This window comes from Coniophora puteana (genome assembly GCF_000271625.1).
Source record: "Coniophora puteana RWD-64-598 SS2 unplaced genomic scaffold CONPUscaffold_19, whole genome shotgun sequence".
Lineage (NCBI taxonomy): Eukaryota > Fungi > Basidiomycota > Agaricomycetes > Boletales > Coniophoraceae > Coniophora > Coniophora puteana.
Genome location: NW_006913071.1, coordinates 477,418 through 498,982, shown reverse-complemented (window position 1 = coordinate 498,982; position 21,565 = coordinate 477,418). Strand labels below are relative to the sequence as shown.

Below are 21,565 nucleotides of genomic sequence, written 5' to 3'. Positions count from 1 at the left end.
CATCTCTATATACGAGAACGCGTCGAAGCGCGAGAAATAACAACTAAGTACTGTAATACTGCAAAAATGACTGCAGACATCCTCACGAAGCCGCTTGCCAGAGACAGGCACCAGACGCACGTGGCTGGCCTGGGCATGAGCACGGTTTGAGGGGGAGTGTTGAATAAAGCGAGACGAGAATGACACGACGTCAGTCTCGGCGTCATGAGTAAAGTCACGTGCTCTCCGCAGCGCGCTGACTGAGGTTACTCCTGTTGTAATGAATTTAGTAGTCGGACGGAGCTACACTTGAAACCGATGGCAAGCCGTGCCCATAGAATTCGTATGAGTAATCTAAAGTAGAGGAGGCCTATAGCCCCTACAAACTAGTAGTATAAATAATAGACGAACTCGAGCGAGGAAAACTCAGCTCGCACTGCTCTCATCCGCTGTGTGATTCTCTCAACCTAAGTGTTCTGTTAGAAATACAGGCATGAAGTCGAGGCAAATACCGGTCCATAGCATTGCAGCTACCATTTCTGCTAGCGCGTCTTCTAGGTCTGTCACGTTGAGAACATATGTTGGCTCGGGTGGCCCTTGGTTGTACACTTTGGATATTTGGTAAGGAGCCCCCGCAATATCTATGCCTAGCTGCTGCATGAGGTAGCTAAAAAAACCATCTTAGACGTATCATAATGGTATGAAAACGTGTTTTTCCGCTTACTAGTCCATCAACGGTATCGTGTAGTCACTACTCATGCCGTGGATTGTGGTGTTTGACTGTGGTGCCTTGCGTAGAGCGCTATCGAGCTGGAAATGACTCTGAGATAAGTATCCCAGAAAGAGAATCATACACGTTACCCAATAGCCTGGTCTGACCGTTGCGTTGGACGCTGTGTCTATCTGGTACCCGCCTTCTGGAAGCTCTTTCCATGCCCCTTGCTGATCCCTCGCTTTTGATGATGTGATCTGGAGCACGTTGGTTTGCACATCCAAGCTCACGATCTCTGATGTAGCGGACATAGAGCATCCGGCAAAGAAAGTCCGGACTTCTTTATTCATTATCCCATTGGGACAACCGCCTCCCGAACAGTAGGACCAGTTTAATGCCACAGCATAGTCATCAACAGCTGAGGCGGATTCAAAAGGCGCGAGACCTGTAGTCAGCATGTATAAGACGTCAATCTATGTTATGCAGATAGTTGATCAGCGAGAGGTCAATCTAATCGAAGGAAGCTCACAGCCAGTTCCCCTGACCCTGCGACCATCGCGCTGAGTTCGCTTAGTAGGACTTGATCTACCCCTGTTCATTGGTGAATCAGACCCTGTCAGCACTCTTCGATGAAAATACCCGCTTCACGGCGAATTGCGTCTTACATGGAACAGTGTAATCCATGAGGGTGTTTTGTGTTGACCCGAGATTCCCGACAAGGTCAAATTTACCTGTGTTCGAGGTTACGGACAGGTTTCTACTGGGTATGAGACCGCACTCAAAACTGATCGTACTAGCGTTCACTTGAGCAATGCCCATCGCCATGCTGGGCTGGATAACAGTGTCATATACTGACGGGCCGCTGAGTCCCTGGACAGTAAGCGAATCCATATGTGCCATTCCAGGTACGATTTCGTCGATCGTCTGCCAGTCTAGTCCACTACCATCGAAAGTTTCTTCCAGCGAGGCAGCACTGGAGCCACTCCAAGACGTCTTGGTTGGTACATGGACAGCTATTGTATCGTTGAAGGCTTCAAGTGACATAACACTGCTACCAACAACGTGAAGCGCAAGTGTACACGTCAGATAGATAGTGATGAGCGCAGATGATGCCATATGAGCAGGCAGACGAGCGTTGTTCCAAAGGCCAGCGATGGCACTCCCTAGTCCGGACCATGCACTCGAAGCGTCTGCGAGAGCTGTAAGTTTCTGCTTTTGTTCCAATATATAAATGAGACCAAGATGCTGGATAAGCGCCACCAAAACCGTCCCATATATCTGTTTCTTTGCTCAGAACTTGGAATGAAGGCATAGAGAAACAGATAGAATACGTGCAGTATAGAAGGCTTGAAGAGAGACACTCAAGGCCGTCGGGAGCCACCAGCGGTCCTGGGTAACAGGTACGATTAAGCGTCGAGCTCGATAGGGAATGTATATCCCAATTAACACGGAATGAAGGACAATCATGAAGAAGTGGAGTAGATGACACAACCACCGCAAACCCAGGATGCTCAAACCAAATACAGCTGCATTTGGACTCGAGCAACCTGAAATGGTGATTTCTGCTTAACAGGGCGGATGCCATGGTTATAGGAAGACATGATGAGACAATATCGTCGCTGAGCTTTAGTTACGACCCTTGTTAACGTACCAGGCAACTTTTCAACAACGGACATTGGTGAACCTGGCCAGGAACCGAAACTTCAAGCAAAGACGACGGGGTGCTAGTGACGTCGCACCTTTTATTCCATTTTCCGAAGAAAAAGACATACACTGTGCTCCGTCTTGCAAATTTCGGTCCTGTGAGCGGTTATCTCTTGATGTTACAAGTGTTACACTGTCGTAGAGTGTTTCATCCTCCAACAGCCGTCCAGAGGGACCGTCAGATACGATGTGGTCAAAATACTGGCAAGACATCTGGAGCTTTCGATGGAGGGAAGTTACAGTCGATGTAGGTCGGTCTGCAGCTCTTTTAGAAGATTTCAGGATCATTGATGAGGGGAACGTCGAGCTCCGACGGACAAATGGCATTCAGCCCTGTTCTCCGGCCGTTTGATGCAAAGAAAGGGTGGATACAGTGATCATCAATCTTGTGACTGAGTTCTCATGCTGTGGCCCTGAGATATTTAAGCCGTGCGTAGACCTTACCAACATGATGCTCCGCTGAGGTGATGAAATCTTGGTGAGAATAGCTTGAACACCATCATCAGAAAGGTACTAGGGGGGTCGCCGTGATGGGAGAAAGGTCAGTACGGGAATCCTGAGAAGCCTTGGTACTCACTCATCACCTCTATTATGAAAAATACCAATGCCATTGACCTGCTATGCATCGGGATGAGGGGATGAGACAGATGAATTGGAGGGGTTTCTCAGCGCCAGCGCTTTCTATTGGTTGCGACCGGGGTTTCTAGGCGGAATATTAAGCGGAGCTTAAACTGCTCTTCATTTTCTCGACTGCCTGTTTCTTGACTTGCCATGAGTGCCACGTGGACAACTGCATCTTACTCTAACTACTTTTGCCAGTGCGAAATTTTACCACACGCGTTCTCAACGTGATCGGTTCAATGATACCTATCGAAAGCTTGTAGTGAGCGTTACATGCTGATAGCTCACTGCTAGTAGATCCCTCCTTCCGTAGACCGCGTCTAGAAGGCTCTCGAGGCATGTTCATATCCTTTTCTCCTCATAGTGAATAGTAATAATAACACTTAGAACAGAATCTTGATTTATTTAATTTATCATCACTGAGATATAGCCAGGCATCTATCCGGCTCACCCCATGAGCTGGAATACCTGCTGCCAGGCCGCCCCTTGTTCAGGGCCTTCGTATAACACTGTGAGTTCTCCGTTGTACGCCTCCAAAAGTCGAGCACGAGGAGCAACTCCTCTCAAAAGCTCCGCCAACATCCGCTGCCTAATAGGGTCCATTGGACAAACCGAGTCTAACAGGTTAAGCGCTTCCAGCGGGTGGTCCGACTTTGGCCATGGCTGCGTAACGTCCGCGATTCGCTCGCCGTCAATGGCGACCGCGAGCGACCTAAGTTTGGGTGCATTCCGCAACAGCACTGCGAGGCCCTTGGGAGTCAATTTCGGCGCGCATCTAATTGTACCCCACCCCGCGTTCGCGTTGAGCTGCAGCTCGGTGAGTTGCGGCCAGGCGACGAGGAGTTGTGGGAAGGACCCGTCGTCAAACCCGGCCAAGCGGCGAGTGTCTACCTTGAGGGACTCGAGCGAACGGAAGCAGACGAGGTCGTTCAACGTGGATCTGGTCAATGCGCCGTCCTCGTCGAGGTACACGTCGAGCTCTTCGTCGGGGTACTCGCGGATCTCCAGTCGCTTGAGCACGTCGTGGTCAACGCTAAGCGTGATGACTTTGACGAGCTGGTCCACGGGGCTGTGCTCCCCATTTCGGTGGGGTACATGTATTGCCAGGTGATGCGGGCGCATGGTAACAGAATTGAGAAAGTCGAGCATGGGGAGATAATTGCTGTCGAAGATCTCGTCATCAACGGGGTCGTGGGATAGAACAATATTTCTAGTCGCCTGAAGGATACGGTGAGGATTGCCTTCCTGCGACGTGAATGCAGTAGTGGTGTTGGCTGATACGTAGACCTTGGCAGTGTGGGCGGCGGAGTTGCGAAGGACCCAGAGGAGCGAGTTTGTGTCAAGGTGAGCAGTGTCGAGGATTGGCTGCTGAGCGAGGGCTTGGAGCTGAGCGGACATGGCTAGGATGGAAAGAAGAAAAAGGAAGGCTACAATGTCGAAAACCTCGCGAACATGCCGTATCTTATACTCCTTCGCAGGAAGGGTCGCTTGATCCTCAAGAAAAGGCGTGGCAAATCGACCTCCACCAGGGCCGCCGAAGACCACATGATGGCTGGATCAGGTGGAAAGCCACCAGGGCTGGAACTTTTCTCTTGTGTTATGCCACCGTCATACATAGAAAAGAAGCAAACCAACAAATAAAGCGACAGCATCGTTGATGTCGGAGGTCTGTGGATGACATATCAGGCGAGCCGAAGTAAGCCGCTGCCGATAGAAGGTTGCGAAATTCAACGACCCTCCGCCCTACCCGCGTGCTTGGCCATCGTGAACCTGTGGATGAGCCCACCCGTCAACGATGCAATTCTCCGTAGAATAGCTAGTTCACGATAGGAGCAGCCATTTGTGAGAAAAATCCCCATGCTGATCTTCCGATCCAGGCATGGAAACGCGTAAGGTCGTTCGATATATCAAGAGATATTATAACGTCAAATATGAAAATACAGCCGCCCACAACTATTATGAGTCATCACAGATCAATCACACAGTGCGTCCGGTGCTAACCACATTTATTGATATAGGAAGTGTTTCAGATCAACAAATCTGCCAAAATTTCCGCCGTCCTTCCGAGTCCCCAAGATGGTCTTGCTGGTTGTCGAGATAGACACTCGGAATTGATTATCACGCTTGTCCTACTTGCCGCTGCCTCAGGGTTTCCAACTACCCAGTCGACAAGCCAACCCGAATGCCACCTACGCGATCGATGGAGTTTCACGGAGGCATAGAAGATCTGTCAGGATGACAGCCGAGATTGCATAATCACAACCCATGCACTGCATCAACTCAAAGATGGAAGAAGGGGGCCATAGGGCAGGCACAATCTGTCAGGGCGCTTTGGCGTACCTATGGGTGCATGTGTATCTCCACAAATTTCACTCACATGCACCGAGATGCGATGTCGGAATGATGGCCTGCGAAGACGGACGACGACGTACGTGAGAATCGGGATGATTTATTTTCCAAGCGCTGCCACTGCCTAGAAGACATAGACAACACGTGTTTAAGAGGCGGCATTTCAACACAATATTGAGTGGCCTGGTTCTTTGGTGTCACCGTAATTAGAGTGATCTTCGAGACATCCGCGTCAATGGCGCACGCTCGTACGGGCGCTATCCAAAGATATCATATCACGATACCTATACTTAGAAAATGAGTTGTGAAGTGTCTTGCAGCACTGAGGAATTGCCTACTGCCTTCGGTTTAATAAGCACTCAACCGGACTATGTAGCATGGGCTCATAGCGGAACCCCACGTAGTCACAATACTTAAGCATAGTCTTGACCAAGTCTTGACATACTGTATATAAATGAAAATGATATCACCTTCGCCGACACCTACTTCCCCGACTCAGGAGTCCAGCCTAGAACCCGTGGTCTATCATCTTTCGCTCTAGCCCTATGCATACGAATCGCTAGTACAACATCGTCCCACCAAGCCTCCGAGTCTTCTGCTTCATCCAAAACTGTGAGGTCATTTTGCCATGAATGGAGAAACGACAGACGCGGAGCAATCCTACACAAAACAGAGGCAACCGCGTCGGATTGCTCGGCCACGGGAACAGAGTCAAGGACATCCAAGACGTCCAACTCGGTGTCCAGCACCTTGGCATTGTCAAAGTCCATGAATTCGATGCTCGTCGTGTCCAGAGCGAGAGCGAGCGACCTCAGCCTGGGCCTTAGTTGTAGAAAATCCCGGAGACCACCGAACGTGACATGGGGGACATGTGGAGATCCCCAGCCCGTCGTCTCGTTTATCTTGAGCTCTTCGAGCTGAGGCCAGAATTGAGCGAGCGCTAAGAGCTGCTCGTCGTTCAGCGTTACGCGCCTTCGCGTATCAAAAGAGACATTGGCGAGATTGGGAAGTGCCGAAAGCGGAGCGAGGTCGTGGAATGACAGCGCATACTCTTCATCCGTGTAAATATTGTATGGCTCATTCGGGACTTCGAAAACAGCGAGCCGGGATAAACGGCCCGGGTCGCAGTGCTGCGATATTGCGGTGAAGAGATTGAGCATCGAATCTGGCCATAAGACGGGCCAAACTTCGAGCTCAAGTGTAACTGGCGCGATGCGGATACAGCCGAGAAATTTCGTGAGGATCGGCTGGTGTGGCTCGTTGCCGACCTCGTGCATAGGATAATGGACAAATCGTAGGTAAGAGGCTTGGGGGAATGAAATAGCATTGGAGGGCGGATTCGATGCCAGGCGGCTGCTAAACGCGTCGACGCCTCTTGGGTGCACGGCAAAGTGCGCAGACTCGAGCTGGGTGGATACTGCGAGATGCCACATGGCCTGAGCATCGATTGCGCCGCACTGTACACTCCGAAGCTCGTTCCAAGATACTAGGGCGGAAGAGAGTGGGGCTGGGTCCTCGTCCTCGGCGCCGAGTGTGAAATGTTGCAGCCTCGGAACTAGAAGAGGAAGTGCGGAGATTGATGTGTCGGGCTGAGGATAGGTGTGGATGGCCAGGGTCGAGAGAGATGGGTTGAGAAGTCTGACGAGAAGTTCGTAGGAATGGGCAAGATCCATGTGCCAGTGAACTTCAGTCAATTTTGGGAAGATGAAACGGGGGTTGTGGAGAGTCTCGAGAAGGTAGGTCCCCGAGATATCTTGCGGATGTGGAGAAGGAGGATACTCGGAGGTACCAATAGCCTGTACGCAGCTCGCGAGTTTCCCCAGTCTTTCCCATTCGTCGTCTCGGAGATAACGCGAGATGCTGAGAGTCTACGGACGGCAACCGTCAGATTAGGGCGCAGACAGTTCTGATATTGACCTACATACCTCGCCCAAATGCCCGGATTTACTGACAAGGGTCTCGGAGGGTAGGACAGAAAGAACGGTGAGGGGACTTGGAATGTGTCTCCAAAGGAGATCCCACGCCACCCGGTAGAAGAAGCGGGAAGTGGCAATGAGAGCAGCGGTGTCCCTTTGCATATCGAACATCTGCGCGATGAGCCGCACAAGCTCGGGGATATGTAGCGCACTCGCGTTCTCCATAATTATATCTCGTTTTGCGAAGAGCTCGGTGGGTCGACAGCCTGTGGATTTCGGGAGCGCGAAAACCACCAACCCGATTGCAACTTTATGGGTCCTTGTCGTTGCCACTGCCCAGCTACGGACATCGGAACGTTCTTGTGCGGCTAGCAGTAAGCCAGCAGGACAGCGATGCTGCATGTGCTGTTGACAGCATATCCAAAGATTGTGATTGGCCACCTTTCCAAGTCGATCCGGCCCCGTGCTGCGTGTCATGTATCACAGGGAGCTACTTGTAAGCTAGGCCATGGTAAAATCGATGGGAGCCTGAAATCCAAGGGCAACACGTCCACGCCGAGCGTTCGGAAATACCTCCGCTAGCTTGAGGTCATCTGCGCGAAACTTCCCTCTTGAAGGAGGAAGGGAAGGCAGTGCCTTGGACACTCGTGATGGGTGTGCGTTTGGCGATTGAATGGTTGCGCCGAGCGCGATATATGCATAAATGCGCAGGATATGAATGGAGGGGAGGGGACTATAGATAGCGTAGCGTATGTAGTAGCAATACGACAGTGTCAGACTGAAGGGCATGAGGCTGTTGATTATGCCCATCGTGTGCTTGCCATCAACGTGGACGACGCGATCGAGACGTACTTACGAGGATGAGATGCGGATTTGTGTTCATAAAAAGGCGCATTTGAGAAGCTCACCAGGGCGAGGGCGTCATCAGCAGCCAATCGAAGAGAAAGGTAAGCTTGAGTTTACGGGGGAAAGGGTAGACTCGAGTGGCAGCAAGTGCTTCGGAACTCTGAGTCAGTCGACATGGAAGAAGTCCGAATTATATTCCAAAATCACCCGTCGAGCTTCAAGTTGGATTGCCACCGAGATGCAGAGGTAAACTCAAAGTGACAAAGCGCGCTTTACGTGGAGAATCCGGATCTTACGTCAGATTTTGACAGCTGTAATCTTGCGAAGTTGTCGCCCGGCAGACTCGAACCGGACTTTTCTGACAAGATAAGAGATACAGTAAATTGATTATACTAGGCGATACGTAATATGTTGCTACAGTCCGGCTACAGGTACAGTATAACGCGTGAGGATGAAATGCCAATCACTTGCTAGGCATAGCCTCCTCGTTTCCTTTAAGAACTTCGTGACCACGTTCTTGGACTTTGGGTTTGCCTAAAGTCTACGTAGAATCAGCATCAGACCTGCAGTGAAAGTGAAGGGATGTGTGACGCACCTTGCCTTGAATGACCTTCAACGAAGAACCTCAGAGTTAGCGTAATTTCTGTGGAGCAACGTTTCCATCATCTTACCTTTGCGTAGCCTGGAACAGTTTACAGTAAGAGTTCGTACAAAACCAGAATCAAATGACGTACCAAACACCTGATCCTTGAACGATGGTTTCTCTCCTGGTACCTCGACAACGTTTACGTTGGGGTCATTCTTCAACTTTTCGGCCTCGGCGGGATCGCGAACGACAGATGACTTGTCGTGAACTTCTGAGCCATCACCAGGCATGGTGGAGCCTGATAGACATAGAAGGGGAGGGATTGAGCTTCCTCGGGGACTGTAACAGGAAGTGAACGAACTTACCCTGCTGTGGCACACTGTCGACTCGCGTGGGTTGTGCGACAGTTGATGGAGGCTGAGCCTTGTTCTGCTCGAGAGGGTCACGCTCGACGTTCTTGGTGAAATCTGATTGTGGGGCGGCCATGATTAAGTTGTAAGTGGGTTGTTGGAAAGAAAAACCTTCGAGAGGGGCGCATATATGCAAGGGCTGTCCAAGTCGGTGACATCATTGGGGCAGCCTGATATCTTATTTCCCACGAGTCAGCGATGGAGCTCAGAAGCCCTTGCCCTGTCGAGCTGTGCTTGAGCTCCAACGCTTGGCCTCCGAGCCATGTCCAGAAATTGTAGGAGAGGTCTCATTTTCTGTTGTGGAGAGCGGGAAAGATATGCTCATGTAGCCCAACAAGATGTTGGGAAGAAACGCGTGGTTTGTTGAAATCAAGTCAACAATGAAGTTTCCCACGGGTGCTTCTGTTCCTCCGGAAAACGCAATAACGCGTGTCACGAAAGGTCACGAACCTTCACGGGCATGAATGCATGACGGCTTGAGCATGGCGCCTTCATCGACATCCCCTCAACTGCGTCCAATTGCGACAAGGCTTCACGTGTAACGAAACTCCCAATCTTGACACCTTAGCAGACCTTAGCTCCGGAACGACCATGCGTTCCGCGTTCTCCAGTCGCAGACCAGATCCTGCCGCGTCAAGCAGGGCACGAGTTGACTTCATCCGCACGACGCTACAAGGCGGCTTCCCCTTTTCGAGGTCATCCATCTATACACGTTCATCAAAACCTTTTGACTCATCGCTTGTAGGAAGTTATCTGTTCATAAGTCATGTGTCAACTACCTTTGCTTCTCCCGAGGTGAAGGACGTTGGCTAGCAAGCGCAGGCGACGGTTCGTCTGATTCTGAGCTCGCTGACGGAGATTCCGCCCTTGCTGAATAACGAGTGTAGATCTTTGCATCCAACTCTGGGACTTCAATCAAGAGGATGTGACTCAGCCCTCTTACACATACAGAGGGCCCAGCGTAAGTGTCTGCGGCTCATGCTAAGGTTTAGTGCTTAGATTGGCTCATGAAGGGGAATGTGTTGACCATGGATTTCTCTCCTTCTGGCCGATATTTGGTCAGGTATGTGCATCTAATACTTCATTATTGGTTGTCCCCGCCCTGATGGTTGTAGTGGAGGTGTGGATCAAACTATCCAGAAGTTTGACGTCACTCGAGACCGGGCCGTCGTTGGCCCGGGTGTACAAACTTCAGTGATTCAGTCTTATCATCAACACGATGTCGGGCGTTTTCTTCAGTATCCAGCGCATACACTCAACCTTTGATCTGATAGGACAACATCCGTGGTCTGAGCTTCCACGGAACACAAGATGAACTGCTACTCAGCGCGAGGTACCCCTTGTACCGACCTACCATAGGATGCCGTGCAGCTGACTCCAGCTTGATAGTGAAGACGGGAAAATAGTCTTGCACGATGACCGTGCCGACCCTAGAATCAGCGGCGCCCAAGGTGTCCTCCAAAATGCGTCCGAGTTCACTGGCGTACAGTTTCATCCTACGACGGATAGCCTCTTCGTCACGTCAGACATCCGAGGCAACGTTTGTCTCCGAGATACCCGCATGGCATTCGGACCACTGAGGTCGCGTACTAATAATGGGATTGTCCAAAGGGTAAGACAACTGTACGACTTCCTATGGACTACGATTGGCTGACAGAGATTATGCTGGCAGTACAATACCAAGCTAGCTCGGAGGAGCTACACTCATCTCAGTGATCCAGAGTCGAGCAGTGTGTGCTTCGATCGAACTGGTAAGCCTAGCGTCTTTTACAACTCACACCTCGTCCTGGGTACTCACATAATCGTGATCTGCAGGGGATAAACTCTGCGTCACGATGCTCGTATGTTGTTTCATCGTCGCCCATTGCTTAGACTCAATTCATGTACTTAGCACTATCTGCCAACCATCTATGCATTGTCGGATCCACACCCTTTGGCCGTGTGCAGCGGAGCAAACGGTCCCGATGGACAGCCAATACCAGCCGGCCAGCGTACATACTCGAACTCGTGTACCATGAAAGTGAGCATTTCATCGGCATCGTGGATTCTCTATCCCTGACGTATTCGGATAGTCAGGGACATTCGGTGGTCCAGGTCTTCCAAGCGACGAACTATACGCGGCAGGCTCAGATGACTTCAGGGCTTACGTGTGGCGGATACCCGAGCTAGCCAAGTTAAAGGAGGAAAGACAAGAGATCAGTGCGGAGGACTGGTACTCGAAGGAGTGCGATGGGGTGACAGGTTCGAATATTTGATGCCTTGTTACCCCGTATACTTACTATGATCTCGAATAGCATTCTGCGAGGGTAGAGACAAGCCTCGCTACGTTCCTGTCGAACTATCGACGCCCCTCTGTCGCCTCAACGGTACCTCTCGAGCGTCTTACTTTCTAAACATCTCCACTCACTCCCTGATACGTGCAGGCCATCGATCAATCGTCAACTCGGTAGCCATTCACCCATCCTTCATGCACATTATGACATCAGGCGTCGAACGACATGTCCTCTTGCACAGTGCCACATCCTCGTCTCCGTGCGTGCAAGATCTACCTCGGACCGCTCCGACCGTCAGGCCTCTTCCAGAGGCGAACCTCAGGGACACGAGGAGGTACATGCGGGCCCTGCTCGGGAACCATCCTACGCTACGTGACTCAGATGATAACTCGGACGATGACGAGGAGCTGTCGTCGATAAGTCTTTTTGATCAGTGCGTCTTCTCGGTACCATTTTTGAATGCTATATGGCTGAGAGTATCCCGTGCAGTATCCTTAGGCAGGAAGGAGAAGCTGACGTATTTACTATCCGAAGATGGGGCGGCTCATCGGAGTCTCCGTCGGAGTCCTCCGAGTCCGAATCAGACGCAGAGGCTCAATTAAACGCAGAGGCTCAATCAGATTCAGTTGATGATGACGAAGAGATGCTTGATGCTGGGAGCTGAACGCAATGTATGTATGTCAGAGTGCTGAATATCTACTATCTTCTCTGCGCAGGCTAGCGGTGCTTCATTGTGCCGCTTTACCGCGACCAAGGCCTTTGTGTCATCTCCACAAGCTACCACAGCCATGTTTGAATTTTTGCATGCTAGTACGACCTCGTCATCAAGACAAAGTTCCCGGAGGAATCAAGGACGATCTCTCAGTCGGCTAGAAATGATGAGGTTATAAATGGGAAGGGAGGCATCCCTGATGAGGTGGGCGAGCAGAGAAACGAAGGGGTCGATGTAATGTAGGCCACTGCTAGTCCCTTCATCAAGCGCGTCCAAGATGATGGACATACCGACCTCGCCTTTCCAAATCACTGCAAGTTGCCTCAAGGGTTCAATGATGAGCTTCTCTATCAAATCATTGCGCGATTTCTCGGAAGAGAGAAGAGCGGGGTCGTCGGAAATGGCTTTGATAATGATCTCTTTGGCGCGGGGGTGATGCAGCCCCAACTGGTAGGCAAGAGTGTGGAGGACGTGATCGAAGGTGCTACGCTTGATGTATTTTCTCGAAAAAAAGAACGTGCCTGCGAGCCTTCCCTCTCCGCGAAGCTCATCTGCGAGTGCATGTGCCACAGTCGACTTTCCTGACCCCGACTCGCTAGAGATCCAGATGATCTTGCGTCTATCGTCCGCGACCAGATCCTTCAGGGTTCGAAGAAGGGTGAGTCTGTTCCCGGGAGGAAAATAGAGTGCGGCTCGCGTTCGTATGAGTCGTAGATAGCGCCCTGAGCGCATGTCTGTGCGAGCCTCTGCCAGATGTCGCGGTCGCTCGGCGGGGATGCTGACTGCGTAGCTAAACCAACAAGGACGTTCAGTGGGACCCATAACATACAGATCGGAGAAAGTACCTTTGAAATTCTGTTCCATGAAGGGGGAGAAGCAGCAAGATAGCTCAGACCTTCAACAAGCTCATGTACAGCACACCCAGTGAGTGCACGGATTGTTCCGTCCGCGCAGCAAGTCCGACTCGTACGGATAGACGCCCGTTACTCAGCTGCATCATTGGCTGCATGTATTCATCAGACAAGCCCCTCGCTGTTAACTGTTGCAATTTTTTTAAAATGTGTGTCCCTATAGATGGAATGTGAACTCTCTTTCTGTAGTGTACATTGGATGCAAACGTTTATTGTAAAGGAACACTAGTTACGATGGGCCAAGGTCTGGACAGGCATAGGGGTGATGCCGTATGAAGGCTTACACAGCCACGAGCGCGTAGTGCCCCGCACTGGCGGCTGACTGGCGGTCGTCATTGATTCATCTCTCCTCCGGTACTCGAGTCTGCGTGGATACCCAACGACTATACCAACCATGGCCATGCTCACAAGACCAGATACCTACAACATCCAGGACTCAAACATCGCCTTGTTTGGATCGGACGTCAGTCGCTGTCCGACACACTCGTTCTGACGACGCTTCGAGATCTGATATAGCTGCCTGCAGATCGAGAAACGTGTCAGAGAGCACGCAGGCGACAAGGAAGCAGCATGGGAGGCAGCGGTCCAACAGGCAGGACTCGAGATCTGGAGGGTGGAGAAGTTCGAGCTGCATGACTGGCCGAAGGAGAAGTATGGGACGTTCTACAGCGGGGACTCCTACATCGTGCTGCACGTAAACCCTTTTTTCCGTATCATCGCATATCAATTAGGCTGAGATGGTGCGATCTTCAGACATACAAAGCGGGCGAGAATGCACCCATGGCGTACGATGTCCACTTCTGGCTGGGCGAAGAAACCAGCCAGGACGAGGCAGGAACTGCTGCCTACAAGACCGTGGAACTTGACGACCGTACGTTGGCATCACTCATATCTCGTCATTCCATGTCTTTAATGACTCGTACGGGCCGCCCGTACGACAGATCTGGGAGGCGCACCGACACAATACCGCGAGGTGCAGAGCCACGAATCCGCACGCTTCCTCTCATACTTCCCGCATATCACCGTCCTGCACGGCGGTGTCTCCACCGGCTTCCACCACGTCTCCTCGGTCCCCGAGCTAACGGAACCTCGGCTGTACGCGATCACAACAACGAAATCCGGGACGAAGTCGCATGTTGCTATCCGGCAGATTCGCCTCCCCCCACCACGGCCCAAGGGAGCTGACGGCGAAGAGGGCGAGGGCGAGGGCAGCGGTGGTGCAAGTAGAGGCGCGGATTTGACGCTCTCGCAGGGCTCCGTCTATGTCCTGGACAAGGGCGACAAAGTGACGCAGTTCAATTCGAAAGGCTCGCTTGGGCAGGGCAAGTTCAAGGCAGCCGAGTTCGTGCGTAGCTTGGCTGACGCGAGGGATGGGCGGTGCGAGGTCAAGGTGTACGGTCAGTCCAGGTCGCTTTATCTTACTCGATGCATATCTCTAACATCGAGCGATATGCTATTCTGGTTACTTTAGACGAGGGCGAATCAGGCGCAGGCATGTTCTTCACGGACGAGCTGGCCGAAGCGGAAGTGGAGAAGGAAACGCGTGCGGAGGAGATAGCCCACCCGACCACTCTCTACAGGCTCGTGAAGGAAGGAGGCTCCGCAACATACGACAAGCTCGACACATTGCGCTCGTCGTTGTTGTCCGACGGAATCTACCTCTTGGATAATAGCGGACAGTTCCACCATCCCGCCGTCTACGTCTGGCTGGGCTCGGAGTCGAGCGCCGAGGACCGCCGTTTGGGCCTGCATTACGCCCAGCAGTTCTTATACCACAGGAAGTCTCAAGAAGGGGGCACGAACGTCAAGGTAGAAACCCCGCTCATCAAGGTGAACGAGGACAAGGAACCGGAGTCGTTCAATCAATGCTTGGAGTGATCATATTGTACAGTGACATTCAATGTGTACAATGCAAACCCGGTGGAGTAGTACAAAGGATGATTTAACTCAATGTAAGATGCTCATGTAATTTTACAAGTCCATTCCTGCTCCTTTGAGGTGCTGTACTTAGATATCGTAGGCGACACGACCGCCGACCCACGGGAATGCGTAGTTGCGCTGGTACCAGTTCCTGACACTGCGCCTATCGGCGATGCGAGGGATGGTCGCGTACGATCCACCGATCTGAAGAACAAATTGGATTTAGCGATGTAGATTTGTAGACTCGTAAGACTGATCACGGCTTACCACGACCTGATGGTGCCCATCAAAGAAGTCGGCTGAATAGCCAGGGTATAAAGCAGATGGCTCGAAGCCATCATACTTGTCAAACAAGGTCGACGTCCACTCCCACACGCCTCCGTTGTGCCCCTTCCCGCCTCCCCTTCCCGCACCCGTCGTCGCCCTGAGCAACACGTCAGAATACGGAACTTGGTCGGGGTGGAAGCGAAAGGGGCTTACGGGACGGGGTGCCAGTTTCTAAACCCAGTGTTGGCACCGCCTTCATAGCCACACTCGAACTTGTCGTAGAAAAGACGCAGCTCAGCCTCGGTGGGCAGGCGACCACCTTTGACGGTCGCGTACTTGGAGAGGTTGTCGTAGCAGGTGAGGAGGGGCCAGTCCAGAGCAACCTTTATCGGCACTGGACCGTAGAGCGTGCGGACCTGGATTTCGCCGTCGATCTCCACCCAGCTAGCAGGCAGCGTCACGTCGCTCTTGCCGTCACTCGTGTAGAACGCGTAGAACTCCCCGTTCGTTACCGGCCTCCACGAGATGCGGAACTCTTTCACTTCCTCCGATCGCTGTGGGCTTTCATTGTCCCAGCCGAACTCGTGACCTTTGACGTCCGTCGCCTTCTCGGGGTGCTTGTCCTCGGATTCGATATCGTCGTGGCCGAGAGTCACGGTAGCGGGACCCATCGTGACGGTGGGGCTCGACGGCTTCGGCATCGCATTCCAGGTCTGCGCGAGCGACGCCCAGGGCGGGGGTGTGAAGTCCGGAGGAGGAATCGTGCCGGAGCCGGCTCGCTGGATGAGCATGTACAGGAGCGTCTGAGCGTGGCGTCAGTTAGGAAGGTCAGGAGGGCATATCGCGAGTGAACGTACCTCAGCATGCAAGCCCTCGTGCTCGAGAGTCATATGGAGAACTCTAGCGATCTTCCGCGTCAAGGTCAACTTGCCCGACTCGATATCATCGTACACCCCCAGCAAGCGGTCCCGTACCGCGTTACGGAACGCGATAATGGTGCTGAGCGTCGGCCACTCTTCATCGCACTGCGGGACTTCAGAGTGGGACTAAGTTTGAGCGTCAGCTATAATCAAGCTTTTAAGATGGGATAAATCCTTACGTGGCATTGTGTCGGGTCGTCTACGTTAGGATCGATGCCGCGCTCAAAGATCTCCTGTAAGATAACTTCACGTTAGCTTGCCACGTTCACTACAAACGGTAAATTTCTGACCTTGAAGTGCACAGGCTTCGTGTGAGGCTCTCCCAAAAGCCTCGACAAATGGATATCCAAGAACGTCGGAATATGGCCGAGGTAGAAAAGACAGATATGCCTCAGATCAATAGGCTTCTGGAACAGCATCGAAGGCGGAATCATGCGCAGCGTGATGAAGTCCCACGCAGCCCACATGTCCTGCCAATCCTGCACAGACGGCACGCCGAAGCGCGTCTCCGTGCCCACAACGGCGGAGGGCGTTGGCTGGATGGGGAACATGAACGGCGGGCGCTCGAGCAGCCAGAGCGAGTACCGCGCCGAGCTGTCGGTCCAGCGCTGGATCGGGCGCAACTGTGCATCAGTGAACAGTTTCACGGTGTCTTCTTCGGAGAACTGCACGGAATGATCGTCAGCTATCGGTCACCTGAAGAAGAGTAAAGTGATGTCACTACCTTCTGCGAAACCTCGATGCGAACAGTTTCACCCTTGAGGAACGACTGGGCAGGCTTGTCCGCCACGAGCTTGATCGAATGGTCACGCTTGCACTTGTAATACGCCTCGTGACGATCTGTGGCGCAAAGTTTCCTTTAGTATCGTACCCCAAAAAGGAGCAGAAAGATAGGGAAAAGGGGGCGAGGGTTTCGTAACACAGCACACTCACGTTCCGCTTCGTTGTATTGATTCACATACTCCCAGTTCTCCCTATCGAAGAGCGTCTCGTCGCCCAGAACGCTCCCAGCCGCCTTGAGCCCGTTCAGAATAAACTCGCGCGTGTGCCCCTGCGGATCATTGTACGCCAGCTCAATGTCCGCCTTATCGCTGTTGTGGTCCAGCCCAATGAGCAGCGTATCGCCAGAGCCTGGCCTCAGAGGGAGCGAGCGCAGGAACGCAGCGTCCTCGCCGCGCTTGAAGTTGCCCAAAGAGGAGCCCAGGAACATCATATGCAGGGGTGCCTGGTAGACGTCGGGCGTGAGCGCCGTCGCGTCCGTTCCTCGCGAGGGGCTGTGGCTCCGCGAGGAGGACGAGCCCGAAGAGTAGTCGCCGGGGGAGAGGTCGCGGTCGTTGAAAGCGTCCCCATCTCTGACGCGGAAGCGCTCGAGGTCGAGACCCTCGCTGAACAGGTTGGTCGTGTGGAGGCCGCCCTCCTCGACGAACTTGAGGCCGCTGTCGTATGTGCCGTGCATGCCTTTGAGCTGTATCTTGCCGGAGACGCGTTTGCCGACTTCAGAGTTGGATAGTTCGTTGAGCGTTCGTTCGAGCTCTCGCTTCTCGAGGTCGAGAGCGTAGTAGGTGATGGGTGGGGTTGAAGAAGAGGAGGACACAAGTGTGGAAAGCGCTCCAAGGATATGAGACGTTTTACGCAAGGCACTAGATAACATTGGAACATTGTGCGGGGTCAGTAACACGGCGGCATCATCCCACGTCAACAGAAAGGAGTAATTTGTAAAACGTCATGCGCCAAGATCCGAAAGGCCGGTCGACGACGTCACGAACGATGCGAAGGCGCGCCACAAACGGACATGCACAATGATGCACTTGAACAAGCGGTAGAAGTCACTTACCCGGCTCCAAGCTCCAAAATTGTCTCGCCGGGAACGACGCTGTCCGAACGGACATGCATGGCTTGTGCAATGTCCTTGGAGTGGCGCTGCAGAATGTCCTCTTCCGCCGCGAAGAGGTAGTACTCAGGCGCTTCCGTCGTGATGGCATCGTACAATTGCAGACCGCGCTCGTCATAGAGCAACATCGTCGGCATTGTCTTCTGGCCTGCTGGAGCTGAGAGCCCCTCTACGATCTGCTGGCCGAGCTCGCCGTCGGAGCCTGTGTGAGAGGCCTCCGCAGCCGGGCCGGCATTGCCGACGGCAATTGCCTTTGGACGAACGTCGATGATAGAAGGTGAAACTGCCATGCCGCAGGACACCAGGATACGGAAGAAAAGAGGTGAAAGATACAAAGACCGTTCAAGACAAGAGGTGGAGGACACAACCTTCGGCCCTCCGTCTTTATAGTGACAGTCAGCATCGCAATGTGTGACCTCAGAGCGATGCGGACGCGGAGGATGACATAACCCTTCCAAAAGAGGCGGACATGTCAACGCAGCATGACAGAGGAGCGGTCGGCATTCAGCTCCATTGCAAAGGTCCAGGCACTGGTAGCGCGAATATAGGGACCAGTTGACTCATATTCACGAACGAGGGTTCAAAGGGGCATCCGAGCGAAGAAACGGATCTTGACCGATGACTGTTCGGGAGGCGCAACGCAGTATGCTCTCCTAACGATACAAAGCGTTGAACGTTCGAACTCTCCTCTGCATAAGGTACCCCACAGAATGAGACAACGGATCTATACGCATATAAAAAGCAAATTCTTACCATAGTGAAATGCAATCGCAACGCAGATGACCTGCTGCGCTCCAATACATCTCCAGAGACCGCTCTCAGCGCCTCGATCTCGTCGCGCGCCGCCATACCAGCGACGGCCTGTTTGAAAAACCGGAATACCTAAAGAGGTCCACAACTTCGTGGGGATCAGTTCACCCCCTCCACAACCACCTTGTTGCCTCCGGGCTCTGGGGTCCAAATTTAGTCTAGACGCGCGCCAGAGCTCTCAGGCGAAGGCGCTAGGCACAACAGGCGGCATCACGATGACGTTTCGACAACGTAAGATGACGGAGAGGGCGACGAATAGAGGGTGCCAGTGACTAAACCGTTGGTGAGCATTTGGGCACGTTGGTCGGGCTGCATCAGCGCGGCCGATGGCCGGGCGGCCTTTGTAAGCGCTAGGCGCGCACCTTTCGCGGGTTAGCGAATCTGTGAAGCTCGAAAGGGCATCACACGTCCACGACCAGCCTGTCGGACCAACGTTTGAGAATCTGGGGTCGTTCTGGTGAGAAAAGTGCGCATGGTGTCTCCGCGGGGCATGCGCTATGAACCAGAAACGACGGCGACTTGGTAATGCTTCCCTCCACAAAAACCGTGAACTTCTCCGCTGGTGTGAAGCTGGGTCGTCTGACTGGTCATGAGCCGTGCAGTCAAAGCGAGAAAAGAAACGGTGCTGGAGGGGGGAGACGCGACACCGTGGATTTTGTATTTGCATGGAGAGGAAATACGTAACGCGTCGCCCGCGATGGCTCCTTCCTATTTATACGCACGTATCCTGCTATTGCGCGATTGAGGCGTCATCAGCACGCCAGAATTTGCACAATGCCGTGTATCGTCGAGCTCATCGGTCTGCGCTCGCCATCGTCGCTTTGAAGCTGCAATGCGCATCGCACTTTGCGTCATGCATACTTATACTCAGTCATGAATATGGGAAAGGCCATTCTTGATCCAGCGCTTGCAGTACCGTCGCACTACTTCCCCTCACACACTCAGGCTTAAGGGTAACATGCATTCCGTATATGATACTCAATAGTCGAGATACAAGGCAATAGTCTCGACAAAGGCGTACATCAAGCTGTCTTATCCACAGTCGCAAGATCCGACGCAAGCTGCGAAAGCATCCCGACAGCCCCCGGATTGCGCATGAACGTCCGACCATCTCCCTTCCTGCCAAATGAAAAGGCCAGAACCTTAGCTTCACATGATAGAAACGACGAGAGCAACAAAGGAACACGCACGAAGCACCCCCGCAGCATATGCGCATGACGCATCCCCGCGCGTCGCTCCACCCGAACACCTGCGCCCAGTTCTGTTTCCATCCGACGTCGTACATCTTGACGGACTTGTACGCGTTTTGCACCGCGCGTCGCTGGTTATAGGATAGTTCGTGCTCTTGTGGTGGGTCGGAGAGCCGCAACGATGCCGGGAGAGGGGGGAGATGGCGCAGGAGGACGTAGGGTGCGAGGTTTTCAAGGGTAGTCTGGTTTGTTCTGATGTAACAGGAGTGGTGTGAGCTGCGAGACCCAGGGGACTGGATGGGATAGAAAGCGTACGTTATGAGGTACATGTGATAGACGAGGAAGGAGCCCACGACGATCGTGACGACTATGCCGGCGAACCCGAGGAAGAGCTCGTGTACAGCTACAGCGTCGTTCTTTGAAACAAGATTAGCATGACAAAGCCTCGCAGAAAGTGTACGCTACTTACGACGAGCATTGGGCTGTAGAATGCGAAATACAATGCTTTGCAGCATACGACAGTTACGTACCCTGCAAAAAGAGTTATACAAGCAAGAAAGTGCACAAAGGCTGGGTATATTCGGTGGCCCTGGAAATACGCGTTGATTCAAGTCCAGAACAACCCGCAAACCAAAGAGAGCACTCACGACACATTTCGACCCTAACCAAGGGCAATGATGGTCTGGCAAGACGACGCGTTAGCAACACGTTAGAACGACCAGAACGCCCGGCGACCAAACGAGCACCCACACTCACCCATCTTGAGCACGCACCGATCACATATACTGCAGTGATGCGCCCGGTCCGGCTTCGGCGCCCAACACTTCCGACACCACTTCCCCGGCACAATCTCGTCGTCCTCGCCCATACCCATGCCCATCAGCGCCTCGGTCAGTCCGAGCTCGTCGCCTCCGCTAACACCGCTTTCGTCCTGTGCGGCGGCGGAGTACTTGGGGGAGACGACGGGGCCGGGGTCACGGACGACGCAGACGATGAGGGAGGTGAAGGAGAGGCCGGCGAGGGTGTAGAGCAGGACAAGGTGGATTGTGAATGTGATAGGGGCCTCGAGGTAGCGGAGGTAGTGATTAACGAGGATGATTAGTAGGGAGGGGTGTGGTGCTAGCATAAAGATTATGAGAACTGTTTGAGGCGTGCATATATGCGCGAAGAGAACATGATATCAGCGGATGGGTTTGAGCAGAGGAGGTAGAGGTGCGCACGAATGAGTGGAAGGTAGTGAATCCATGTTTTTGTGGGAGTGGTGGGCTCTGCTTCAAAGCTGTCGGCATCGTTGTGAGGTGGAGAATTAAAAGAGAGGAGAGGTCTAGAAGGAGGCATGTTCTCCGAAAGGAGCTTCCAAAGCGAAAATAAGAGAGTTGCTGCTGAATGCGCTTGAGCTTGAGATGACAATGGACCGCCCGGGGCTGCGGAGCTTAGAGGGACAGGATAGCCAGGTGTTACTAGGTTTGTCTTGTTCGGCCCCCCTGCCGTCTACGGAGGAGGTCGTATGTTCAAGAATCAAGAAAAGGACTATAAGATAAGGCTGGC

General features: G+C 52.8%; 8 protein-coding genes across 8 annotated transcripts in view; 1 reads left to right on the top strand and 7 right to left on the bottom strand.

Moving 5' to 3' along the window:
- CONPUDRAFT_93831 (uncharacterized protein) overlaps nt 1-2,367 on the bottom strand; it is a gene marked incomplete at both ends in the record, with an annotated part of 7,532 nt that extends 5,165 nt beyond the window's left edge. The window contains 7 exons of the mRNA XM_007777073.1: nt 492-646; nt 704-781; nt 890-1,164; nt 1,221-1,282; nt 1,423-1,969; nt 2,012-2,238; nt 2,343-2,367. Of these exons, the coding sequence (XP_007775263.1) occupies nt 492-646; nt 704-781; nt 890-1,164; nt 1,221-1,282; nt 1,423-1,969; nt 2,012-2,238; nt 2,343-2,367 (1,369 nt within the window). The remainder of the gene's footprint in view (nt 1-491; nt 647-703; nt 782-889; nt 1,165-1,220; nt 1,283-1,422; nt 1,970-2,011; nt 2,239-2,342) is intronic.
- Nucleotides 2,368-3,463: 1,096 nt separating this feature from the next.
- On the bottom strand, nt 3,464-4,414 carry CONPUDRAFT_77938 (uncharacterized protein; the record flags this gene model as incomplete). The annotated part of the gene is made up of 1 exon (XM_007777072.1): nt 3,464-4,414. The coding sequence occupies one exon, from the start codon at nt 4,412-4,414 to the stop codon at nt 3,464-3,466; it is 951 nt and encodes a 316-aa protein (XP_007775262.1).
- A 1,433-nt stretch (nt 4,415-5,847) lies between these two features.
- CONPUDRAFT_159956 (uncharacterized protein) lies at nt 5,848-7,506 on the bottom strand (the record flags this gene model as incomplete). Its single annotated transcript, XM_007777071.1, has 2 exons — nt 5,848-7,233; nt 7,291-7,506. The coding sequence occupies 2 exons, from the start codon at nt 7,504-7,506 to the stop codon at nt 5,848-5,850; spliced, it is 1,602 nt and encodes a 533-aa protein (XP_007775261.1).
- Nucleotides 7,507-8,590: 1,084 nt separating this feature from the next.
- On the bottom strand, nt 8,591-9,199 carry CONPUDRAFT_77936 (uncharacterized protein; the record flags this gene model as incomplete). Its single annotated transcript, XM_007777070.1, has 5 exons — nt 8,591-8,668; nt 8,723-8,737; nt 8,799-8,809; nt 8,862-9,011; nt 9,079-9,199. 5 exons carry the CDS (start codon nt 9,197-9,199, stop codon nt 8,591-8,593), a joined length of 375 nt encoding a protein of 124 aa, XP_007775260.1.
- A 439-nt stretch (nt 9,200-9,638) lies between these two features.
- CONPUDRAFT_147661 (WD40 repeat-like protein) lies at nt 9,639-12,141 on the top strand. The gene is made up of 14 exons (XM_007777069.1): nt 9,639-9,818; nt 9,869-9,951; nt 10,011-10,084; nt 10,137-10,186; nt 10,239-10,344; nt 10,398-10,456; nt 10,513-10,735; nt 10,796-10,874; nt 10,939-10,964; nt 11,015-11,143; nt 11,196-11,364; nt 11,418-11,489; nt 11,547-11,829; nt 11,886-12,141. The coding sequence occupies exons 1-14, from the start codon at nt 9,715-9,717 to the stop codon at nt 12,058-12,060; spliced, it is 1,632 nt and encodes a 543-aa protein (XP_007775259.1). The 5' UTR covers nt 9,639-9,714; the 3' UTR covers nt 12,061-12,141.
- Nucleotides 12,142-12,243: 102 nt separating this feature from the next.
- CONPUDRAFT_159953 (uncharacterized protein) lies at nt 12,244-12,840 on the bottom strand (the record flags this gene model as incomplete). The annotated part of the gene is made up of 1 exon (XM_007777068.1): nt 12,244-12,840. The coding sequence occupies one exon, from the start codon at nt 12,838-12,840 to the stop codon at nt 12,244-12,246; it is 597 nt and encodes a 198-aa protein (XP_007775258.1).
- Nucleotides 12,841-13,376: 536 nt separating this feature from the next.
- On the bottom strand, nt 13,377-19,439 carry CONPUDRAFT_85801 (DUF323 domain-containing protein). Its single transcript, XM_007777067.1, has 14 exons — nt 18,771-19,439; nt 17,961-18,706; nt 17,060-17,766; nt 16,851-16,966; nt 16,417-16,791; nt 16,306-16,359; nt 16,064-16,252; nt 15,420-16,009; nt 15,207-15,363; nt 14,491-15,143; nt 13,961-14,416; nt 13,773-13,890; nt 13,546-13,713; nt 13,377-13,482 (listed from the first exon to the last, which is right to left on the bottom strand). Exons 2-10 carry the CDS (start codon nt 18,305-18,307, stop codon nt 15,027-15,029), a joined length of 2,652 nt encoding a protein of 883 aa, XP_007775257.1. The 5' UTR covers nt 18,308-18,706; nt 18,771-19,439; the 3' UTR covers nt 13,377-13,482; nt 13,546-13,713; nt 13,773-13,890; nt 13,961-14,416; nt 14,491-15,026.
- A 282-nt stretch (nt 19,440-19,721) lies between these two features.
- CONPUDRAFT_132900 (zf-DHHC-domain-containing protein) lies at nt 19,722-21,472 on the bottom strand. Its single transcript, XM_007777066.1, has 7 exons — nt 21,238-21,472; nt 20,774-21,157; nt 20,665-20,699; nt 20,487-20,606; nt 20,333-20,433; nt 20,018-20,269; nt 19,722-19,946 (listed from the first exon to the last, which is right to left on the bottom strand). The coding sequence occupies exons 1-7, from the start codon at nt 21,353-21,355 to the stop codon at nt 19,850-19,852; spliced, it is 1,107 nt and encodes a 368-aa protein (XP_007775256.1). The 5' UTR covers nt 21,356-21,472; the 3' UTR covers nt 19,722-19,849.
- Nucleotides 21,473-21,565: the final 93 nt, after the last annotated feature.

What these genes read in the sequence shown, in the direction of transcription:
- CONPUDRAFT_147661 (XM_007777069.1), top strand. Translation starts at nt 9,715, where the DNA reads ATGCGTTCCGCGTTCTCCAGTCGCAGACCAGATCCTGCCGCGTCAAGC. An exon ending in TCTGGCCGATATTTGGTCAG is followed by an intron (nt 10,187 to 10,238) that starts GTATGTGCATCT and finishes TGATGGTTGTAG; the next exon opens with TGGAGGTGTGGATCAAACTA. An exon ending in GGAGTGCGATGGGGTGACAG is followed by an intron (nt 11,365 to 11,417) that starts GTTCGAATATTT and finishes GATCTCGAATAG; the next exon opens with CATTCTGCGAGGGTAGAGAC.
- CONPUDRAFT_85801 (XM_007777067.1), bottom strand. Translation starts at nt 18,307, where the DNA reads ATGGCAGTTTCACCTTCTATCATCGACGTTCGTCCAAAGGCAATTGCC. An exon ending in TCAATACAACGAAGCGGAAC is followed by an intron (nt 16,967 to 17,059) that starts GTGAGTGTGCTG and finishes TTTGCGCCACAG; the next exon opens with ATCGTCACGAGGCGTATTAC. An exon ending in AGAAACTGGCACCCCGTCCC is followed by an intron (nt 15,364 to 15,419) that starts GTAAGCCCCTTT and finishes CGTGTTGCTCAG; the next exon opens with GGCGACGACGGGTGCGGGAA.
- CONPUDRAFT_132900 (XM_007777066.1), bottom strand. Translation starts at nt 21,355, where the DNA reads ATGCCTCCTTCTAGACCTCTCCTCTCTTTTAATTCTCCACCTCACAAC. An exon ending in TCGGTGCGTGCTCAAGATGG is followed by an intron (nt 20,700 to 20,773) that starts GTGAGTGTGGGT and finishes TCGTCTTGCCAG; the next exon opens with ACCATCATTGCCCTTGGTTA. An exon ending in ATATGCTGCGGGGGTGCTTC is followed by an intron (nt 19,947 to 20,017) that starts GTGCGTGTTCCT and finishes TTCATTTGGCAG; the next exon opens with GAAGGGAGATGGTCGGACGT.